We start from the raw sequence: 19,767 nt of genomic DNA, 5'->3' as shown, positions 1-19,767 counted from the left end.
GAAACTTTTGGGTCCTTTTGACTTTGGGAACGATTCAGAGCGTAATGAAGAATCTAAAAAGGACAGCTCAACATCTCAACTGTGAGTTCAGTGTGTTTGACGTTTGTTTTAGTCCTTCATTAATAGTGATTCTGCTGCTTCCACCTGAGAGTTTGTGTCTAATCACGCTGCTGACTGCTTCCAGGCCCATGGTGTCAGAGCCCATTAACAGCTCCCTCTTCCATCAGTTGGCTGAGCAACTTCAACAGCAAAACCTGGAGCAGTTTCAGAAGCAGCTGCTGGAGCATCAGCAGAAGGTAGAGCACACACACACAGAGCGGCCTTCTTGTTCAACATTATGTTTGTTCTGGATTTATGATTTGCTACAACTTGCATTCTGCATTTTTTTGCAGGCAATGAACATAGAAGGGCAGGACTCGATCTTTGGGCAAGAGAACTCAGTTTCGAATGCTCAGAGCAGCAGCCAGCCTCAGCTTCCAGAGCCAGAGAATAAGATCGACGACTCCATAGACAACCAGCAGCAGGTATGCCCGTGGGCCATTACTGCAACTTTACACTAACTTAGAGGTTGGTGTATGCACTTAATATTTGGAAAGAAATGCATGTCTAAAAGCAGGACTGCATTAAATGATTAGTTAGCTCTAGAGATGGGCTTTACCTGAAATTACCCATGGGTTTTCTAGGACATGGATCTAGATGAAGGCCCGGATGGGATGGAAGAGGAAATCTTTGAGGCTGAAGAGAAGAAGACCTTGAACACACGGTCTAGAACAAGGTCAAGGTCACGCTCCAGGTTGGTTTGACTTTTGATACATGGGTTTGATGTTTAAAAGGAACATGCTCAGGGTTTAATATTAGCATGACAAAAAGTCAGTATGGAGAGAATTCCCAAAAGGTTTGGCATTGTTTCTCCCCAGGTCTCCAAAGAGGAGACGGTCTAGGTCGCGCTCCGGCTCACGGAAACGGAAGCATCGAAAACGGTCGCGGTCACGCTCTAGAGATCGCAAGAGGAAGTCCTCGCGGTCTTATTCTAGTGAGAGACGCGCCCGAGAACGAGAGAAGGAGCGGCAAAAGAAAGGACTTCCTCCCATACGGTCCAAGACTCTCAGTGGTAAGAGGAAGTCATTGTTCTGTTCTGTTAAATATTTTAAGTTTACCACCTGCAAACCTTTTTTTTCCCCTGATGAGTAAAAGTCCCATTATTTTTTCCCCATCTCGTTACCTAGTGTGCAGCACAACTCTGTGGGTGGGCCAGGTGGATAAAAAGGCCACTCAGCAAGACCTCACCAATCTGTTTGAAGAGTTTGGCCAGATTGAGTCCATCAATGTAAGCAGACCTCTCCCTCCTTTACCCTCTAATTTTCTTGCAGTGTGTAGTTTTGATCTCTTAACAAGAAACGTAATGACGGTGCCCCAGCCTGTCATTACTGTAGCTGTTCCTAATGATCTGTCCTGTGTGTTTTTTAAATGCCTGTGTTACTATCCTTCTTTCACCAGACACACAAATCTGCCAGTATTCTCCGCTACACTCTTTTGCTCTCTTTAACCTCCCCTGTCCTCGTGTCTCTCTGCAGATGATCCCTCCCAGAGGTTGTGCCTACATCTGTATGGTCCACAGGCAGGATGCATACCGTGCCCGTCAGAAGCTCAGCACCGGCACGTTTAAGATTGGCTCCAAAATCATCAAGGTCCACATTACCTATACAGTTTATTCCATTGTGTTCTTTGTTCGTTCTACACGGTGAAGCTTTAGATTTAGGTGCACATGGTTGTATATTACAGGAAGCTACTATTAAAAAACAATAATAATAATCTGTTATCTTGACCTTTTGTGCGTCTTTGATCCAGATTGCGTGGGCTCTGAACAAAGGTGTAAAGCAGGAGTACAAGCAGTTTTGGGATGTGGACCTGGGTGTCACGTACATACCTTGGGAGAAGGTAAAGCTGGATGACCTGGATGGCTTTGCCGAAGGAGGAATCATCGACCAGGAGACTGTCAATGACGGTAAGAGGAAAGGAGCCTTTCTTTGGCACAGACTCAGGCTCTGTTAATTCTGTGGCGGTGTTTGTTGAAATAAAAGCAGGACAAACATGCGAGTTTGTGCACAAATGATGAAAACAAAACAGTTATCCAGGCAGACAAATCTTGGCATTTCATCATCTAAGTGAATTTACTCTCTGCTCCATTCCCTTTATTTATTATCCACTGGAAAACTCGGTGAGGAATAAGATTGAGTTGGAAAGAAAGAACTGAACTCCTTAATCCAAACAAATAATTGAACAGTATTTGTTTTTTTTGGTCTGTGTCTGCAGAGTGGGAAGCTGCCAAGAATACTGAACAAGCCAAGGAAGCTGCAAGTCAGCCAGTAAGCACTGAGACTACAGCAGCATCTAACACCCAAACCGAGACCTTCAACCAGCAGGTTACCATGATGCCAGTGCAGGTACAGTCTGCCTGTAAACTGTAAAAGGAGTACACCTCCATGATTTGATTCTGATTAGTTTAGCTACACTGTTGTAAACCATTAAGAAACTTTGAGTTGCTGAAATGTGTTAAGGGATTTGTGTATCATAAAACTTGGGAGGTTACACTATTTTTCTTTTAACAGCGTTTTGTTTACAGTCTTATATCCCTCGTATTCAGCTTCCGGTTGCACAGGCAGTTCCCAGTGCGGTCGGTTTGGTGCCTCCTGCCTTCCCTGTCACCATGGGCATACCTCCGCCAGGTTATGGGCCGCCGCCACCCTTCATAAGGGCAAGCTTCAATGCCTCACAACCTCCGCCAGGTAAATGATGCACGTGTTGTAAAAAGATGAGGCCAAGAAAAATCGACCAGCTTACACAAATGATTCTTTCTTGTCCAGGTTTCATGCAGGCTGCTCAGACAGCAGGAATGGCCTCAGCATCTGCCTGTGAGTATCTATATGCTTCACCTATGACCAGTACATGGATGTGAGTTTGAAAGTGGAGCTCCCTATTAGACTGTCAGGTTTAAATATGTTTTTGTTTTGTTTTTTTTACCTGTAGCTCTGGTTCAGCCTTCAGTGGGCTCCAGCCAAGATGCTGTCAAGGATTCACCATTCGGTGCTATGATTCCTCCAACAAGCACCATCCCAGGTAGCTTCATGCCCTCGGCTATCCCAGGAGCTGGCGTGTTCAACCCAGTGGGAGTGCAAACTCAGCAGGCCGCTAATGAGAAAACACAGTCTGCAGAGGGCATGGATGCTACTGCAGAGCTCACGCTGCAAGGTGACACATCGTTAATGTGTTTGAATAGTTTTATTTCTAGTATTCATTTTTATGTCTCCTTTTTTTAACAATTCTGTCTGCACTTGTGTTCATCTCCAGGCATGCAGAATGCTGTCCGCAGTGGAATGGGTCTGCTGGGCATGCACCCTACAGCTTCCCTCACCCACCCCCTGCATCAGTCTGGACTGAGTGGGCAGAGGATGCCCGGCCTGCTGCCTTTGGATGTGCGCCCCAACCTGCTCCAACCCGGAGCCGCTGCTCGCTTCCCGCTGCTCATGCAGCAGGCCCATGCCCAGCAAACCCCTGGCCTCCTAGACAGTCCAATCCAAGCTCAATCCCGCCCCAGGGCTCCCTTCCCTCAACTGGACCCCTTCCACCGGCCCCCCAACATAACCAGTGAAAATGTATCCAAAACAGAAGATGAGTCGTCCTCTGGAGCTGACGAGGGCAAAGACCAGGACTACCGCTTTCCTCCGATGGAAAAGCAGAGCACGGGTCTGCTGCGGACCCCTCCCCCAGAGCATAGGGAGCCCCTTGCAGGATCAGGAGCAGGCGTGAGACCACCTTTGCTCCAGACCCCAGGTACTCAGCCAGCCAGATCAAGCCTCGTAGGCCGTCTGCAGGCCCTTGCAGGGTTTACACCTGATAACCGCTGGAACCAAGCCAGAGGGGACTTTGATGAACGTGATGGCATGCGAGGAGGCCCCCAGGCCCCAGGTGGTCCAAAGGGCTTCCCGGAGGCTGGTCCCACACCTGGGCAGAACTTCCCCAGCCGCTTTGATAACCGTCCCGGGACAGCAGCCGGTGTTTCTGTAAATGCTGGAGCTGTTGGGGGGCCACAGGCTTGGAACCGTAGTGGTAATGCCGCAGCTCCTTTTGAGAGCGAGCTCCATCAAGACCTAGATGAAAGAAGACGCCCATGGGACAGGCAAAGAGATAGAGATGAAAGAGATTTTGACTTCAGGAGGGAGATGAATGGTAACCGCCGCAGCCGCGAGAGGGAGCGCGAGAGAGACAGGGGCCGCGACCGCACCAGAGAACACGAACGCGAGCGAGACCACGACAAAGAGAGAGACCGCGAACGTGGAGGCTCAGCACCCCTTCTCCCTCTGCCCACACCTCTTCTACCAACTCCACCTCTCAATCCTAACCTGACACTGAACCAAGGCAAAGTGCTTGCTCCGCTTAAACTGAACCCTCAGATTCAGCCACGATTCCAGCCCCCGCTTTTGCCTCAAGCTCAGGGCAAGCTCCCTCTGCTGGGTCTTAATCAGGCAGCGCCTCAACTTCAGATCAGGTCTCCTCCTCCATCACAGAATCAAGCAGCCGTGCCCGAGCCTGAGTCAGAAATCCCAACTCCATCCGAGGCCCCCCAGGCACAGCCGACACCCTCGACGCTTTCGCACGACCCGTCATCTGACGGCGAAGGTCAGAGCACATTGACTGAGGCGCCTCCAAAGTCAGAGTCGTCGCCACAACCAGAGACTTCTCCACGCACAGATTCACCATCCCAGCCTATAGCCCAGTCCGCCTCTCAGACCACTGCTTCTTCTGACAGTGAAACCCCTAGCCATGCCTCACCACCTGCTGAGGCATCGTCCCAGGACTCATCCATGGCCTTCACACAAGCTGCCAGCCCCCCCGAAGATACGACTCACTCTGCGGAGGAGCAGAAAAGTGGACAGAAGGATGAGGAGGAGTCACAAGAGAGACCCTCCTCTCCCCAACCGCCGGGGGTCAGTGGACCTGAGCTGGACAATGATCAGAGTGAGCCCGTGGAGGATGCTGCAAGTCTGCCAGTGGTAGACACTGTCACAGACACTGAGGGGACATAATCATCACTCAGTAGGTAAAAGATCATTTTGTAAAGTTGTCTCTTCTTCTCTGTACTCATGTCAGCAAACTACCACCACCACACGGGACATGACGAATACTGACTCACACTGTCTGATAACAAATGATTTTATCCTCACAGAAACCAGTGTACTTAAATAGAAGGCTCATTAGCTGATTTATGGTTAGAGACTTTTGTTTGTATTTTATTTCCTTTTTTCCTTTTTTTTAAGTTGTAATGCCACACCACCCATTTTAATTATGAGCTTGGTGAATTTTATCAAATTGCCTGCCAAAATGTTTCAATTGTATATGGGGAAATTTAGCTTTGACCTTCCTATGGAAGAGAGTAAGAAATCCTGGCTGTTCGACAACGGATTGATATACTTGAAAATGGCAGCTGTTGGCCCAATTTCTGTCTCCTCTTCTTTTAAAATGCTACTGCAAAGTTTTCAATGAATGCTTTTGTGGTGTCTTGCAATGCTTTTTTTTCTTCTTCTTTTTTTTTTCTCCTGAGCAGAACAAATGGCCTCCATACATTAAAACCAGAACAGCTGCTTATAATTGGAAAAAAAAATGAGCATTTTAAATAGAAAACATGAAAATGTTGTATCCCCAAAATAAATGTCTGTAATTTGTTTCTAATTATCCAGTGAACACAAACAGAACATTACATGCCCGGGGGAAGAAAAAGAAAAAGGAGCAGAGGGATGTTCTGATGTCGGCTGCATATTGTTTTAGTTTGAAATAAACATGCTTTGTCTGTTTAAAACACTTGCTTTAGGACTGTTTTCTGACCCAGGACCAGTGGAAAATGCTTTACAGACTCGTGCGCGCACACACACACACACACTGTGTGCTGTCACTTCGGTCGATTTGATGTTCTTGTAACTCAAGTTGCTGCTATACCATCCATCCACAGAGCACTTTGTTGGATGCAACCGTGGGACTTGTAGTTTTTTTAGTCTGAGGACTTCAGCCTGTATGTTTCCCTAAGCTTTTTGCTGGGTGACTGTTGAGGATGGGATTGTGCCTTTTTGACTGGATTTGTCGTTCACGATGCTATCCAACACTACTGTGCGATGTACATCAGACTGTGCGTGCAACTCTGCTTTAGACAGCTCACTGAAAAGAACGCTCCCTGCACAGAATTGACTGACCTACAGTTTGAACGGTGGCTGCGCCGTTTGTGCAGCGCCTACCTAGAGAACAATATATCCTCCATCGTTCTGTGCATGCAGGCCTGTAGCCATGTTTTAACCTTCTGTCTTCTCTTGTTCATTTCATACCTGTAGTGGTTTTCTGTTGAGACGTACCTCTAGATATCCATAGTCTGCTGTTCTCTCAGACCAAATGTCTACTACAGGAGTTGTGATGTTGAATAAAAGTTCAAGGTGCATCAGACTTTCACTCCTTACTGTCATGAATTCCCATTCAGGCTGACCAGAATCATTATTTTGGGATTAATAGTCCAATTCACGGGATTGGATTGCATCTCAATAGTCTGTAACATTTCAAGCACCACCCACCCGCTCTTCATCAAACAGTAGGAACTCACCTGGGTTTGGTCACGTGACCACAACCCGTGATGGATCCAACACGTGCATGAAGCTAAGACAAATAGTTTCATGCGTGTTAGTCGTTTAAACTGAGTAAATCATATAAATTGAGTTCTTCACAGCTGTTTTTATCACAAAAATCAGTTTAGAGAACCAAAATACCAAAATAGCATTTTGAGACCCGACAGACTGGACAAAGGCGAATTCCACACTGCAACACAGACATCCAAGCAGACGCCACACGAGACCTGCTGCCCTTTATATTTTTTATAATTTAAAAAAATCCACACAACAAAAGGAAACTAATAAAGAAGGCCGGCTAAAATACCCCCACCCTGCCGGAGAGCTGGCTGCTACATCTGGTCGATGTGCTTACTCAGCACGCACTAGCACCCAGCTCCTCTGCGCTCATTTATGGCCTCACTAGGGTCCGAAAAAACACGAGCTGGAGGATTCATTAAAACAATCGCCTCCATCAGCGTGTCTCCTGGCACCATCTCAGCACTTTTTATTGTTATAGAGAAATGGTGGACAAGAGCAGTGCAGTGTGCTGCTTAATGTCTCTACCTCCACTTAAGCTTAGTCTCTTAGTCCAAACAATAGTCAACAAAAATAGATTGCATGTAGAGACCCGAGTTCTGGTAAGAATATCCAGTTGTGTGTCTATGACTCAGTCCATAAAGTTCTAGCTCCCACCTGCCTCCCAAAGCCTGGGCAGTCAGCCAGGTCCATCTTCCTGCTGACCTCCCGAAAGAAAGATTAGACAGCCTGGAACTTTCAATCAATGGCTATCTGTACTCAAACAGACACACGTGCACAACAGTTGGCTAGGTCTTCCATTCACAACAATAAAAATAAATATTCGCTGGACGGAGGTCAAGCAGCTTCAGTTACATGTCTATGGCTGGGTAAAGGGCATGCCACAACTGTAGTGTGATTTATTTAGGAACTGCAGCTTTCAAATAGGTCCCGGGTATGATTTAGGATACTAGCCTATGTGAGGTTTCCTTTCTCTGCACGCTGTCCCACCTGCCTCCGATCTGAGTCTAATGCCGTTTACTGTGCCAACCCATGCGCACTTCATACTGCATATAAATTCTTTGCCTGACCTTTACCTTTTAGCCCAGCATGGGCACCAAAACTGTATTTAGTATTTATTTATTTATTGTCATTGTCAAGAACAATGAAATTGCGTTTGGGGCTTCCATACAACCCAAAAAAAAGAAGAAAATAATAAATACCCCTTAAAACCCAAGTGTACATATTTAACCCAGTGTGACTCCAATGCAATAAGACAATCCTTAGCAATAATGTTCGTAGAAATTCAGACAAAGACCTGAGAAACATGACAAAATACAACAATGCAACCCATTCAATATTATTGTACTGTGAGATATGATATCAGATATGATAGTTATCTATTTAAGAAAGAGGGGGGGCAGGAGGGGGAAGAGAATAAAGATATGATGCACCAATGCAGACCAGTTCATTGCTATTAAGAAGTTGGATATGGTTATTGTCCGTGAGAGGGGGGCAGAGAGTTCAGGAGCCTCACAGCCTGTGGATACAGGCTGTTGGCCAGTCTGGATGTTCTGGCCTGTATAGACCTGTACCTTCTCCCTGAGGGCAGCAGATGGAAAAGTTTAAATACTAAACTGTAATGGCATGGAATAATGGTACATTTCCAGTTTGTACCCTGGCAGAAGTGCTAATGTGTGGTTTTGACTGCAGGTCAGATACACAGAAGTTCCCTGCTGTGAGGAAGTTAATTAGACACAGTGCTAGCTTTTGGCTTGTAAAAGGCTTTTTACTGTGTTGTGGGAGAATCATAAACATTTCCTACCCTAATAATGGCTAAACTTCAAGCCCTAATTTGTTCTATAAAGAGGATTTCTCAGCAATTACGCGATACACTGGAGGTCCATTTTCACAACCGCTATGGTGCTCCTGCTGCCTTAGTATTATAGCAGTGCCATTACTCCGTCTGGCCATTTGGGGTCAGTGTGGTGCTGCAGCACTTGTCAGTGCGCCGGCCTTACTGTGCTCAGTGCAGACCGGATTCTTTGAGTGTGACGGCTCAAAATCTGCAGTGCTCACCTCTCTTACCTTCTGTTCTTCACCATCTCAACAGCACCGTGGCAAAATATCTCTACATAAATCCCCCTCCTTTGAAACAACAGTAACCTTGATGTAAGGATACGGGCGAAGGAAACCACTGATCCATACGGGACCTTCATTGTGCCAGGTCCTTGAAATGAACTCATTCCATACCTTTTTGGGATCAATACAGACGTGTTGTGATAAATGGAATGAGGTCTTTTTAGTGTGAGACTTGGCTGATTTCTGCAGCTTCCCAGTTGCTGCATTCTTAATTGATTAAAGCTATTGATTAGGCCTCCTAAAGCCTCCAGACTAAAATGAGCCTTTATCTGCCATGGCCAGATACCCAGATATCATATTCACTCACTGTGCAGCCTGTGCCAGATGCAGAGAGCCAGAGCGTCTCTGCTGGTGTGACCACTCGCACAAATTCATGAGCACCAGAGATGGAGTCAGAGCAAGAGACAGAGCCATCTATCTCCCATCCACCTAGTTATGCAGGAGAGGAATCCCCTATCTCAGCTCACAGTCTGCAGCCACAGTAATTACTCAGCTCTGTGGGAGTGCGCATAACTTTTCCTCTGCTTTCAAGAAGCCACTGCCCGCCCGGCTTCCCGTTATCAGGGCCAGCAGACACTCCTAGACTGGGAGGCGTCCAAAGTTCTCCTCACCCAGGAACTTGGGCTCGCTGCAAAAGAGCAAGGTCATACAGCTGTCCCACTGTGCCACAGGAAGTGTGCGTGCAGTTAGAGCAGCACCGGAGCTGGATGTTGGTGAGGAGATTCGCTCAAGGCCACATCAGCAGTGCCTGTACTTGCAGCATACAGGTATAAGCAAAGCTCTTCGGGTTTTAGCTTTCTGTTCTTTTAAGCATGAATTTTAATGTGCAGAGCCACAGGGGAGGTGGGGGTTTGTGTTTTATAGCTTTTAAAGAAGGAAAAGTTGAAAGTACGACGCCGAGGCTGTGATGGAATTCATCATGAGAGAGACAAAACACGGCCTCGGGTGACTGCACGTCAGTACTTTGCAAATTGGATGAACGGTTATGTGTTCGTGCTGTTTACTCGGACACATTTGATGCTGACAGCTCGCGTCGTGATAGAAACGTCTGTGCAATTGTACCCATCAGCCTCACCTGGACTGAGACAGCCTGGAAATAAAAGATATTCAGTAAATTCAGATGTATCACATTTAGATAAGGCTGATGATTCCCTCTCACGGAACATTTTGTCTCATTTTTTGATGAGACTTTTTTGTGTCATTCTCTCGAGATGAACAGAAATTTGATGGTAAGCAGTCTGTTTTTTCCCCCCAAGACTGCTGAGAGGAGGAGAGAGCGCCTGTTTGCGCCAAGTCAGTGTGTATTTGCATACTGAAGAGGTGTGTGTGATGGGGGGGGGGTTAAACACTCGTCACTGAAGACCTTTCTATACTCACATCCTTTGTATGTGTCTGTGTGTGTGCGTGCTGGAGCTGTCAGTGTGACGACTTGGTGCAAACACACCGGGGCAGAGACACGGGCCTCGCCGTTTAGGATGCGAGCAGCTCTTACCTCCGTGCACGCTGTCAGCGGTCCTATCTTTCCTGCCCGTACCCTCACTTCAAAACACACAAATATCAGTAAACATAGGTGCATGTAAACAGATCATGTATCTGCTAAAAGTGGCTGCCTTGAAGCGATTACACGAGCTCTGCTGGTGCTTCTACTTCTCGTCTTCAGCTGTCTCTGCATTTCTCGAAGGGTGAACGTGGGGTCATCGGGGCAGGGGATGTTAAAGGGCGCCACTGTTGGGAACAGAAGGAGGACTATAGGAAAATGAGAGTTGTCATGGAGGCAATTACAATCCACAAACACCTGATTCCCCCTCTCTGTTTTGTTTTTTGTCCAACCATGGCTCACAGCAGGCACAGTGTTGTGCTGGGTGATGGGGAGCTTATTAAATCTGCTAACACAGACAACGAATATGCATATATGTGTGCTTGGGGAGTATGCAATAGGGATGAGGCGGAAGATGCTGAGCAAGCAGGGAGCGGGCTGTTTGACAGCGCAGCACATTGTGCCTGAGAATGGGGGAAACTGGGAGATGTGTATCAGGAAAGACAGGCAGGTACTGGATGCAGCCCCCATCACTCTGACATTAGTGGTGCACACACGAGGGTGAGCCCGTTAAAATGTCGTACGCACTCTTTAACCAAATCCCAGATCGGTTTTCTCATTATGAAGCCGCCTCTCGTTTTTCTGCACTCGTCTGCAGCGACACGAGGTGTGTGACACACACATTCGTGCAGCCTTAACACACTGCAGGCCTTCTGTATTTGTTTTACTCTCATGCGCCGGGTGTTGCCTCCATTCACGGGTCTGTCATCATTTGAGAAAGACGACCTTATAAAAGCTGCTTATTAAAGGCTGACTCAGCTTCTTCCTGCAGATGTGACACCTGCTTCTTAAACCGCCAAAACAAGCTTCATTGTTTCCATTAAGGAGGATAGTGAGTGTGCGTCTACCTGCCCACACATGAATAAACAGTCGCTGTTTGTTCCCCACCCCGGGCCCTTTTAACCCCCACTCTTTTTAACCACCCCTCCTTGCCGTTTCCAAGCAGCAGCTAGCTGGTAATTAGCCCTGAAGGCCTCCTCATTGTCTGCCTGTTTGTTTGGTGAGAAGCAGATTCCCTCCTGAGAGTCGGAGGCGTCACTCACAAGTGTGCACAAGAGACGGAGCAGACGGTGTCAAGTATAAAAAAAGAGGAAATTCCAGACTCACCAGAATGAGGCCGGAGCGAGGGGTGATGGTGGTGGTGCGTGGCATGTGATCAAACCTGGTAATGTGTTTCATGGACAGACTGCAGCACTCGTAGATGTTAGAACGTGTAGACCTGATGGAGAGTTTGAAGGCTGAAAGTAGCGCTAGGATCAGTATATTTCAAATTCAACATAAAGTCAAAGCTCCTGAAACAGCTCTGGGATCAGGAATAGCACCTTCTTTGTCTTCTTTCCAAATCCCCCACAGAATACCACACAGTCATAAATCTATTACTTTATAATGTCAAAGTCAAAGGCCTGCTGCAGTTGTACCTTATTATTTATATTCTTTAAAATATCAAATTCTTGTATTTATTCTTGTTTTTATCAAAGAAAGCCGACTTGTTGTACTTTTGAACATTTTTCCAGGTGTGTGAAGTATTCTAGAAATAGACCATTCATGTAGAAATCCCTACCACCTCAGCAGCAAATATCTGAATTAAAAAACAAGGTATCATGGAATATGCTGCAGTCTGATTTCACAATAATAAATACAGCAAATAACATTTTCGTGAAATCGATACAAGCATTTGTGATCAGTTCTTTCGGTTTATTCAGATGTTCATTTTCTTTGTTCCTGTTCACGTACGACAGAAAAAAGAGAAGAAAGTACATCATCTTTTTAATTCTAAGGTTTTGTCCTTGACGACATCATAAAGCACACCTTTACTGCTTCCATGGGAGTTGCGAGGGTGCTGCATCGGTGTGAGCACCTCTGAGCTGTGTGTTAGCTCAGTGCCAAAGGAGGAAAGACATCAGCAATGATCTTAGAGGACCTTCCCATCAATTCTCAAGGCATGTGAAACCATTTCCAAAACAATTTAAAGTTCATCATTCCACAGTGAGAAAGATTATTCACAAGTGTAAACATTAAAAAAGCTGGGGAAATGCATCCCAAGAGCTCCATTTCAGACTTTACAGGCCTCAGATAGCATGTTAAAGGTTCAAGTTAATAATATGATTAAGAAAGGACTGAACATGTTTGGCTTGTTTATAAGGGCTCAATAAAGAACACGGCAGCATGGCTTAGGTTTGCAAAATTACATCTTAAGAAACCAAAAGACCTCTGGAGCAATGTCCTTTGGACAGACGAGAGCGAAGTGGAGACGCTCGTCCATGAAGCACAAAACCAAACTCAGCACATCAGCACAAACACCTCAGACCGGCTGTCAGCACGGTGGTGGAGGGCTGATGATCTGGGCACCCAGCAGTTTGTTGGGTTGACCACAAACTCCTCTGGATACCAAAGTACTCCAGAGTCAAATGTGAAGAAATCCGTCTGACAGCTAAAGCCTGGTGGACACCGGCTCGTGGAGTGAGAACCATGACTTCAAGTTATTGCAGCTGAGAGAGATTCTGCAGGCTACAGAATCACAGGGTGGACTTTTCACTCGTTTTCTTCCTGAATAATGACACGCGGCCCACGTCACCTCTACTTGCAGCCCGGATGTTGATATGAAGAAATAGTTTTAAAAATTATTATTCGAAAAATGATTTAATTAGAAGGCAATATGACCAGCGTGTTACAGACATGGCCCTTTAAGACTGTAGCCCCATGGGCGGTGTAGTCCTCGCTGCAGGGAGAACGTGCGCCCCTCCGTGTGTGAGCGCGAGGAGTTGCTACCGAGCAGAAACGGGAGCTGGAAGCATGTAAATATAATAATAACCACTGCAGCCAAACAGAGAGCCTGACAGCCCAGTTGGAAGTAAGCTATTAAGACTCGACTGTACACTGTGTTCGTGTTTTTCTCCAAAACAATAAAGTTCGGCTGGAGCAGCCTTTCAACGCTTCTTTCTGCCTCTCGCTAGCAAAGTTGACCCAGACAGTAAAGTGAGTTCCCAGCTACGAGCCCGACACGGAACCCGAAGTATTAGCCGGAGGTCTCCTTACCGCGGAGCCGCGGACCTGTCCGAGGTAACAGAGTGCAAACATGTTGAAGGCTGTGTTAGTTCAGTGAGAGATTTATTTGGAAAGAAAACAATTTTCACTTGACTCAAAAACTAATGTGTACGGGCTTCCATACTTACGCCTGCATATTTGTTAAATACAAACAAAATTATAGCAAAAGTGCTGCCACGTGTCTGGCCAGAAAGAGCTGTTTATTTGGTAGTTCAATGAAAGGCTTCAGGTAGTCAAGAGTGAGAAAAAATTGCGTTCATGTTTGCAGTTTTTTCTTGTTAAACATTATTTGAAATTAAATAGAACAAAGAAAACACTACATTTTAGGAAATATTAGTGGGTGTTTTCTTGTTTGTTTTCTTGTACTACTTGAACACTAAAGTGGCCCTCCAGTGAGATGACGGTGCCAGAAGGGGCCCCAGGCTCATTTGAGTTTGAGACCCCGGGTGTAAGATGTCACGTGTTGTTGTTTATGGGATCATATTAGAAGCTATAATCTCCTGATGCGTTAAACCTTTGCACGTCTTTTGAAAAACTAAAAAAGTTCAGATATGGGACACTTTGCGTTACCAAGAGAATTCTTCTCAGTTTAGCTCCTTAGAAGCAAATGGTTTTTTTGTGGGGGTTTTTTAAAAAATGTTTTATTTTTTATGGATTGTTCATACTTCTCAGTTAAACCCAAGATCAAAATGTGCGCGTGTTTCCTCAGGGTGTGGTGCTATTCATCCATCTACATTGGTCTGGTGAGAATTACCCAGGTTTGGAGCTACTGTGTTGCTCAAAGTGCAAAAAATGCATTTGAAACACTATCTGGTTATGTCTCTCTCTACAACTCATGTGGTCATCTGTTTCTATGCAACTCACTCCCCTCCAAAGGTTGGGGTGTGGCCAGCTAACATGAGGGCGGTCACCATCAGTGCTGACGTTCTGTCTCGCTGTCCCACCACAAGCATCTCATCGCAGATAAATGCATGCTCCCTTTGGCACGGTGGTGCAGTTGGCAGGTGTAGTTTCATAAGGAGAAGAAACTGCTCACAACAAGATTTCTGGAAACAGATGTTGTTACTTTCTTTATTCCGATATATTTTTTCATAGGCATAGTGCCACTTAGTTCCATTATATTGAAGAGGAGTCAGACATGTTTACGCCACATGTCTCTGAAACCTTTTAGATGGATAAGCAGCAACTACAGAGGAAAAACATGGAAATCAGAGTTTGCCGTCAATCATTCCTTTGTTTTTTGTTAATATGCATAAAAAAATACTGAAGAGGAAATTCTCCAAACACAGAAAAGTAGATCCTGAGTCCTGAGTGGTTAACCCCGTGTTCAGCGCCTCAAACTTCCCTCCTGCCGTTTGTCCAATCTGCCGAGTCTGTGGGCGTGTGTGCGGCTCTGTCGATATCGCCCGTGACGGTTCCTATGCCGCCCCGCTGATGGGGATTAAACATTCATCATCATGTTTATTAATGACCAGCAGGCATCAGGGGTCTCCAGGCTGTCACACACATGCTGCAGACAAGCTAAAGCTCACGATTTCTGGCACTTTCTCTCAAGAACTTGCACACAGAATAATAAACACACAGCTACCTGCAAAGGTGGCTTAAATATTCATGAACCCCTCCCTTTGTTGTTGCTTGTTTTCAAGCGTTTTTGATGGTTAGAAGTTCTCGTGTGTGCAGCTATCGATCCACTGGCCTGTTAAAGAGTTAAAGAACAGATTTTGTGTCTCTCTGGAGCGCCAGCCTCTCCCATGGGTGGAGGGATGGACTGAGAACATCTGTGATGGCCGACTCCTGCAGAGACACACCAGTGTGTGTGTGCAGGGTTGAGTGGTCTGTTACCTATAGAAGCTTTAGAGGAAGCGCACTCCCAGTTTATTTCTTCCTTTCTCTCTCAAATAGACATGTAGTCATTTCTAAGCAGGCGGCTGCGCAGGCAGAAACCAAGCTGCCATTTTTATTCAATAAAAGCTGTGTGGCTGAAAATCCTTTGAGTTTATTTGCATCTCTGCATTTTAACCATTTTCATCATTCACTCTTCAACTCGGAGACTCGGAGATGTGCCCTCCTCTTAGGTGATACTCATAAAAACGACATACTTTGCACCACAGCCTCTGCAAATGAAATGATAAATGAGTGATGAGCAGAAGCGCACTGATGCTGCACTGCTCACAGCCTGCCGTCTCATTCTGTGTGGTTGAGCGTCTCCCTCCATACCTTCATTATTATTGTGCTCTGCTGCCTCCCCTTATCCTTTTTTTTTTACTCCTTTGGCCAGTCGTGTCTCATTTTACTTCTCTGCAGCTCCATCTTTGTGCTCCACTCTCCATTCTCCCCAGTGAAGCGTGTCACAGTCTGGTCAGATTTCTTGGTAACGGAGCCTCTCAGTGGGAGATGCTACCCAGATCATAAAACTCGCTTAAAATATAGTTTGTAAAGCTGTGCATTGTGTGAGTGAGGCTGAAGAGCAAACTAAGGAAACTGATCTCAAACAAAGTCAGGCTTTTAGTGGAAAAAATAGCAGTTGGCTGGTTTTTGGACCGGTTTAAATATAAACACAGATTTTAAAATGATTTCATATTCTTAGTAGATCTGAACTGGAAAAACAGAACAGGTAGAAGGCTGGCTTTTAGAAAGAAAATGCTGGCATTAACCAAATATTTGTAGAAACAACAACAAAAACTGATATATACACACTCTGGCCACTTTGTCCCTAATGAACACAAACGATTCCTGAGAATTTGTTGGTTACGTCCAAGATGTGAATCTCCTGTTCCACCACATCCAAAGGGGCTCCGCTGGATTGAGATCTGGTTACTGTGGAGGCCGTTTGAGGACTCGGTGTCATTTTCAAGAAACCAGTTTGAGATTATTTGAGTTTTGTGACGTTATCTTGCTGGATACCTGGTGTGTGTCCTTTTATGACCATACATATGAAGGGATGGACATGGCAAACTTACATACATGCTTCCCTTAGCTAGTATTACTAGAGAACACTGCATACATTTTCATTATTATGCAGATGATATCCATCTTTATTTATCCACGAAGCCAGATGATACAATAAAGAGATTTCCTGCTTCTAAATTCAGATCAAACTGAGGTTGTTGTTCTCGGCTCTAAAACCCTCAGAAATACACAATCCAACCAGATGACATTACCTTTCCCTCCAAAAACTCTGCGGCGGGCCTTGGAGTCGTTTTTTGACCGCCTCTCAGAATGATGCTGAAAAACTACTTTGTGCATTTATCACTTTTCTCCCATATTAATGTCTCTTTATTGGCTCACTGTTAAATTCAGGTTCACATTTAAAATCCTTCTCCTCACAAGGCCAAGCTCTGTAATAATAACAATCAAGCCTCATCTTATCTTGAAGACCTCGTACCACATGACCTCATGTTTGTCTTTTTCAGACTGTCCTCTGTAAACAGAGATGGTTGTTTAGGAAAATCCCAGTAGATCAGCAGTTTGTAAAATACTCAGACCGCCCGTCTGCGCCACGTGCATTCATTCAGTCTGAACTTCAGCAGGCTGATGTAACCATGTCTACATGCCTAAAGTCAATGAGTTTCTGCTACGTGATTGGCTGATTAGATGTGTAGAAATATCAATGCTATAAAAAAGTAATATCACAATTAATACTCAAAGGCTGTCCTTTAATTTTATAATAACTGCTGTATTTGCTTTCAAAACATTGTAGTTTACTGTGTTATCTTGACTGAAGGGGTTTAATGAATATTAAGTATTAAGAAAAAGTGAAATATATGAAAGCTACCTTTCAGGCTATAGCTCTAACCTCCACCAAACAGAGGAAGGCAACACTTAAAGCAAAGAAGGCACATGAATCCCTGCTTGATCGCTCTCTTGATTGCTTGAGCGTTTTAAAGACGACCGTGGCATTACAAAAACCTTACATAGTCAATATAAAGTAAAAATGTTTCCATTTGCTTTGCTTTTTCTGACTAATTTGCATTTAGTTACTATGCTATACCCTGACTACGTGAATACATGTGAAGATGTGCATCAGATTTTTAGATTTTGTTTCGTCTGTGGGAGTTTACAGGCTTTTGAGTCGAAACAATAAAACCTTTTCTATGTTAAAATGTCTGATTCTTTAATCTAAAGGGGGTTTCTATTCCATTTCCAATGTTTCAGCACAGCACATGTAAAAAAACAAAATAAAAATCAGACAATAGACAAAACAGGAAGTGTCTGTGCAGCATAATGCAGTCCGGCACAACATCCGATGAGGCTTTTATGCAGCTTGAGTCACAAAGATAACTCATGAAACGAATTTAAACTCAGCAGAAAACTGAACGTGGAAACGAAGACGAGAACAGGAACAAACGCGTCAGTGGGAGTCGGCAGAGGAGGGTCACCATGTTTGACAGGGTAACAGAGGGATTTGTTTCTAATGAGTAAACAGACAGCGTACACTACTGCCAACCCACACACACACACACACATTCTGTGTTGTTGTGTGGGAGAAAATGAGAAACGTGAAACTTGCACTCGTCTCAAAGAGTTTCTCTGTTAGGAAGAATAAGTGTCAGTGAGGTCTGGCTGTTGGTTTGGGGGGTGGCAAAACCTTAACTGCACAGAGAAAAGAGGGGAACTGGGTATCACATGTACCGTGTAAAGGTTTCCTATCCTTATGAAGTCATATTGAGCAAGTAAGGCTGGCCAAAATAACAGAAACATTACTTATGGGAGGACTTTAGTTTCCATCATCATAATTAACATAGTCAGAAACATCAGCAAAGTGACCTCTGAGCCAGTTAGTGTTTCATGTGTGGGTGAGCTGTGTCGTGGTTTATACTTTATCAGATATGGATTCATAAATTTTCTGCCCAGCTGATACAGTATAGCTGATGTAAGCACAGTTTATATATAGCCACGCCTCGATACTTTCATTACACGTGTTTGAAGGCAGGATCGGAGTACACCGTCACAAAACGACTCAACTCTCCCAAAACCCGATTGCTGAAATGACCCTGTCACTAATGAGTACTTGCAACAAGCTAACTTGTTAAGTAGTAGTTTACCAGCTGCACTGCCATAGATCCACGTGCTTCATAATGATCTTATTTTTGATTATTGGAGAACAAAAGCAAACCAAACTCTAGCAAAGAGAAGCTGGTTTTAATAGATTTCTAATGACGCTGCTGGACCAACGTGCAAAGAACCTTGGGAGAAGTTGAGCCCACATAAATCTGCCTTGCTTCTTCTCTCCCACGTTTCACACCGGTCCGAGTATATGAACCTAATTACACTTGAACTTAATAGTTGACAAAGCAGTAGCTTTTATCTTTCAAGGCCTCGTTGAGTTATGGGGCCACAAAGAAGTCTGTTCACATGCAAGTATAATCCCAACCTTAGTGTTGCATGTGGGCAACTTCGCTAAGATGATAATGCTCTCATAAACGCACCTAAAAATGATTTAAATAACTAAATATGACTGAAAACAAGAATTAAACCAAATGGTTCCCATGACCTCGTGATTCAACAGCACTAAACCTGTCTGGGGTGTCCTGCGTATTCCCTAAGACCTGGAGCGTTTCCCTCCTGCAGATATCCGCTTCATTATCCACTTAGATGTGCTTTAGTATTTTTAACAGCACACAAGAACAAGCGGAGCCAGCTAGAAGCGTTTCTGTGGAGCATGGAGGATTTTCACGTCACGTCATACACACACTGTGCTCAAATCAAACATGTGAGTGTGCACACGCAACACAGCACACAGGAGAACTAATCTGATTTCACAGCCCAAATGAAAAGTGATGCACACATACACACATCCATTAGCTATTATTAGGTAAATAGGCTAATAGGTAAACACACAGAGAGCTGCTACGGAGACCACAAATGTCAGAGGGACAGCAAGAAGCGCTTGATTGTAGTGTTAAGTTCTGGGCGTGCTCACTTAGGGCAAACACCAACAGGCAGAGATGTGACTCCTTTATTGGAAGTCACACCTGGAGGCGAAAACTGCCTGCTAGTCATTTTTATCAGGTTTATTTAGCCAAATGTCAGGAAGTTAATCGATCAGATACTCTAACGACTGGCTTCTCGGTTTGTTCGCAGCTGCTAAACAAAGTGTAGAGCATGGCACTGCACGCAAACACTCTGCACCTGAACACGCTGTAGAAATGTAGTGACAAAATCACACCAGCCCCTCCTTCTCCACTGTAGCTCTGGCTGTCAGTTGTCGGTTATTTAATCTGTATGAGTGGTTCGCCTGACATTGGAAAATGATTTAAAATAGATTTATGTCATAAGATCACCTACCAAACTATTACTGCTCGTCTCTACAGTCCTTCGACG

General features: G+C 44.9%; 1 protein-coding gene across 5 annotated transcripts in view; it reads left to right on the top strand.

Annotated features, from left to right (window-relative positions):
- scaf8 (SR-related CTD-associated factor 8) overlaps positions 1 to 19,767 on the top strand; it is a 43,994-nt gene that overhangs the window by 19,006 nt on the left and 5,221 nt on the right. For 2 of the 5 annotated variants that reach the window (XM_026151682.2, XM_080293884.1), the window contains 13 exons: positions 2 to 81; positions 185 to 296; positions 393 to 524; positions 684 to 793; positions 918 to 1,111; positions 1,227 to 1,327; positions 1,575 to 1,688; positions 1,849 to 2,005; positions 2,314 to 2,444; positions 2,624 to 2,786; positions 2,865 to 2,912; positions 3,028 to 3,249; positions 3,349 to 6,486. In XM_026151682.2, coding sequence (XP_026007467.1) covers positions 2 to 81; positions 185 to 296; positions 393 to 524; positions 684 to 793; positions 918 to 1,111; positions 1,227 to 1,327; positions 1,575 to 1,688; positions 1,849 to 2,005; positions 2,314 to 2,444; positions 2,624 to 2,786; positions 2,865 to 2,912; positions 3,028 to 3,249; positions 3,349 to 5,084 — 3,300 coding nt within the window. In that variant the 3' untranslated portion in view covers positions 5,085 to 6,486. Of the gene's footprint in view, position 1; positions 82 to 184; positions 297 to 392; positions 525 to 683; positions 794 to 917; positions 1,112 to 1,226; positions 1,328 to 1,574; positions 1,689 to 1,848; positions 2,006 to 2,313; positions 2,445 to 2,623; positions 2,787 to 2,864; positions 2,913 to 3,027; positions 3,250 to 3,348; positions 6,487 to 19,767 lie in introns of those variants that run through there. The other 3 variants (XM_026151683.2, XM_080293883.1, XM_026151684.2) reach the window with 3 other exon arrangements.

This window comes from Astatotilapia calliptera, chromosome 19 (genome assembly GCF_964374335.1).
Source record: "Astatotilapia calliptera chromosome 19, fAstCal68.1, whole genome shotgun sequence".
NCBI classification, from domain to species: Eukaryota; Metazoa; Chordata; class Actinopteri; order Cichliformes; family Cichlidae; genus Astatotilapia; species Astatotilapia calliptera.
This window is presented reverse-complemented; position numbering and strand designations above follow the sequence as displayed.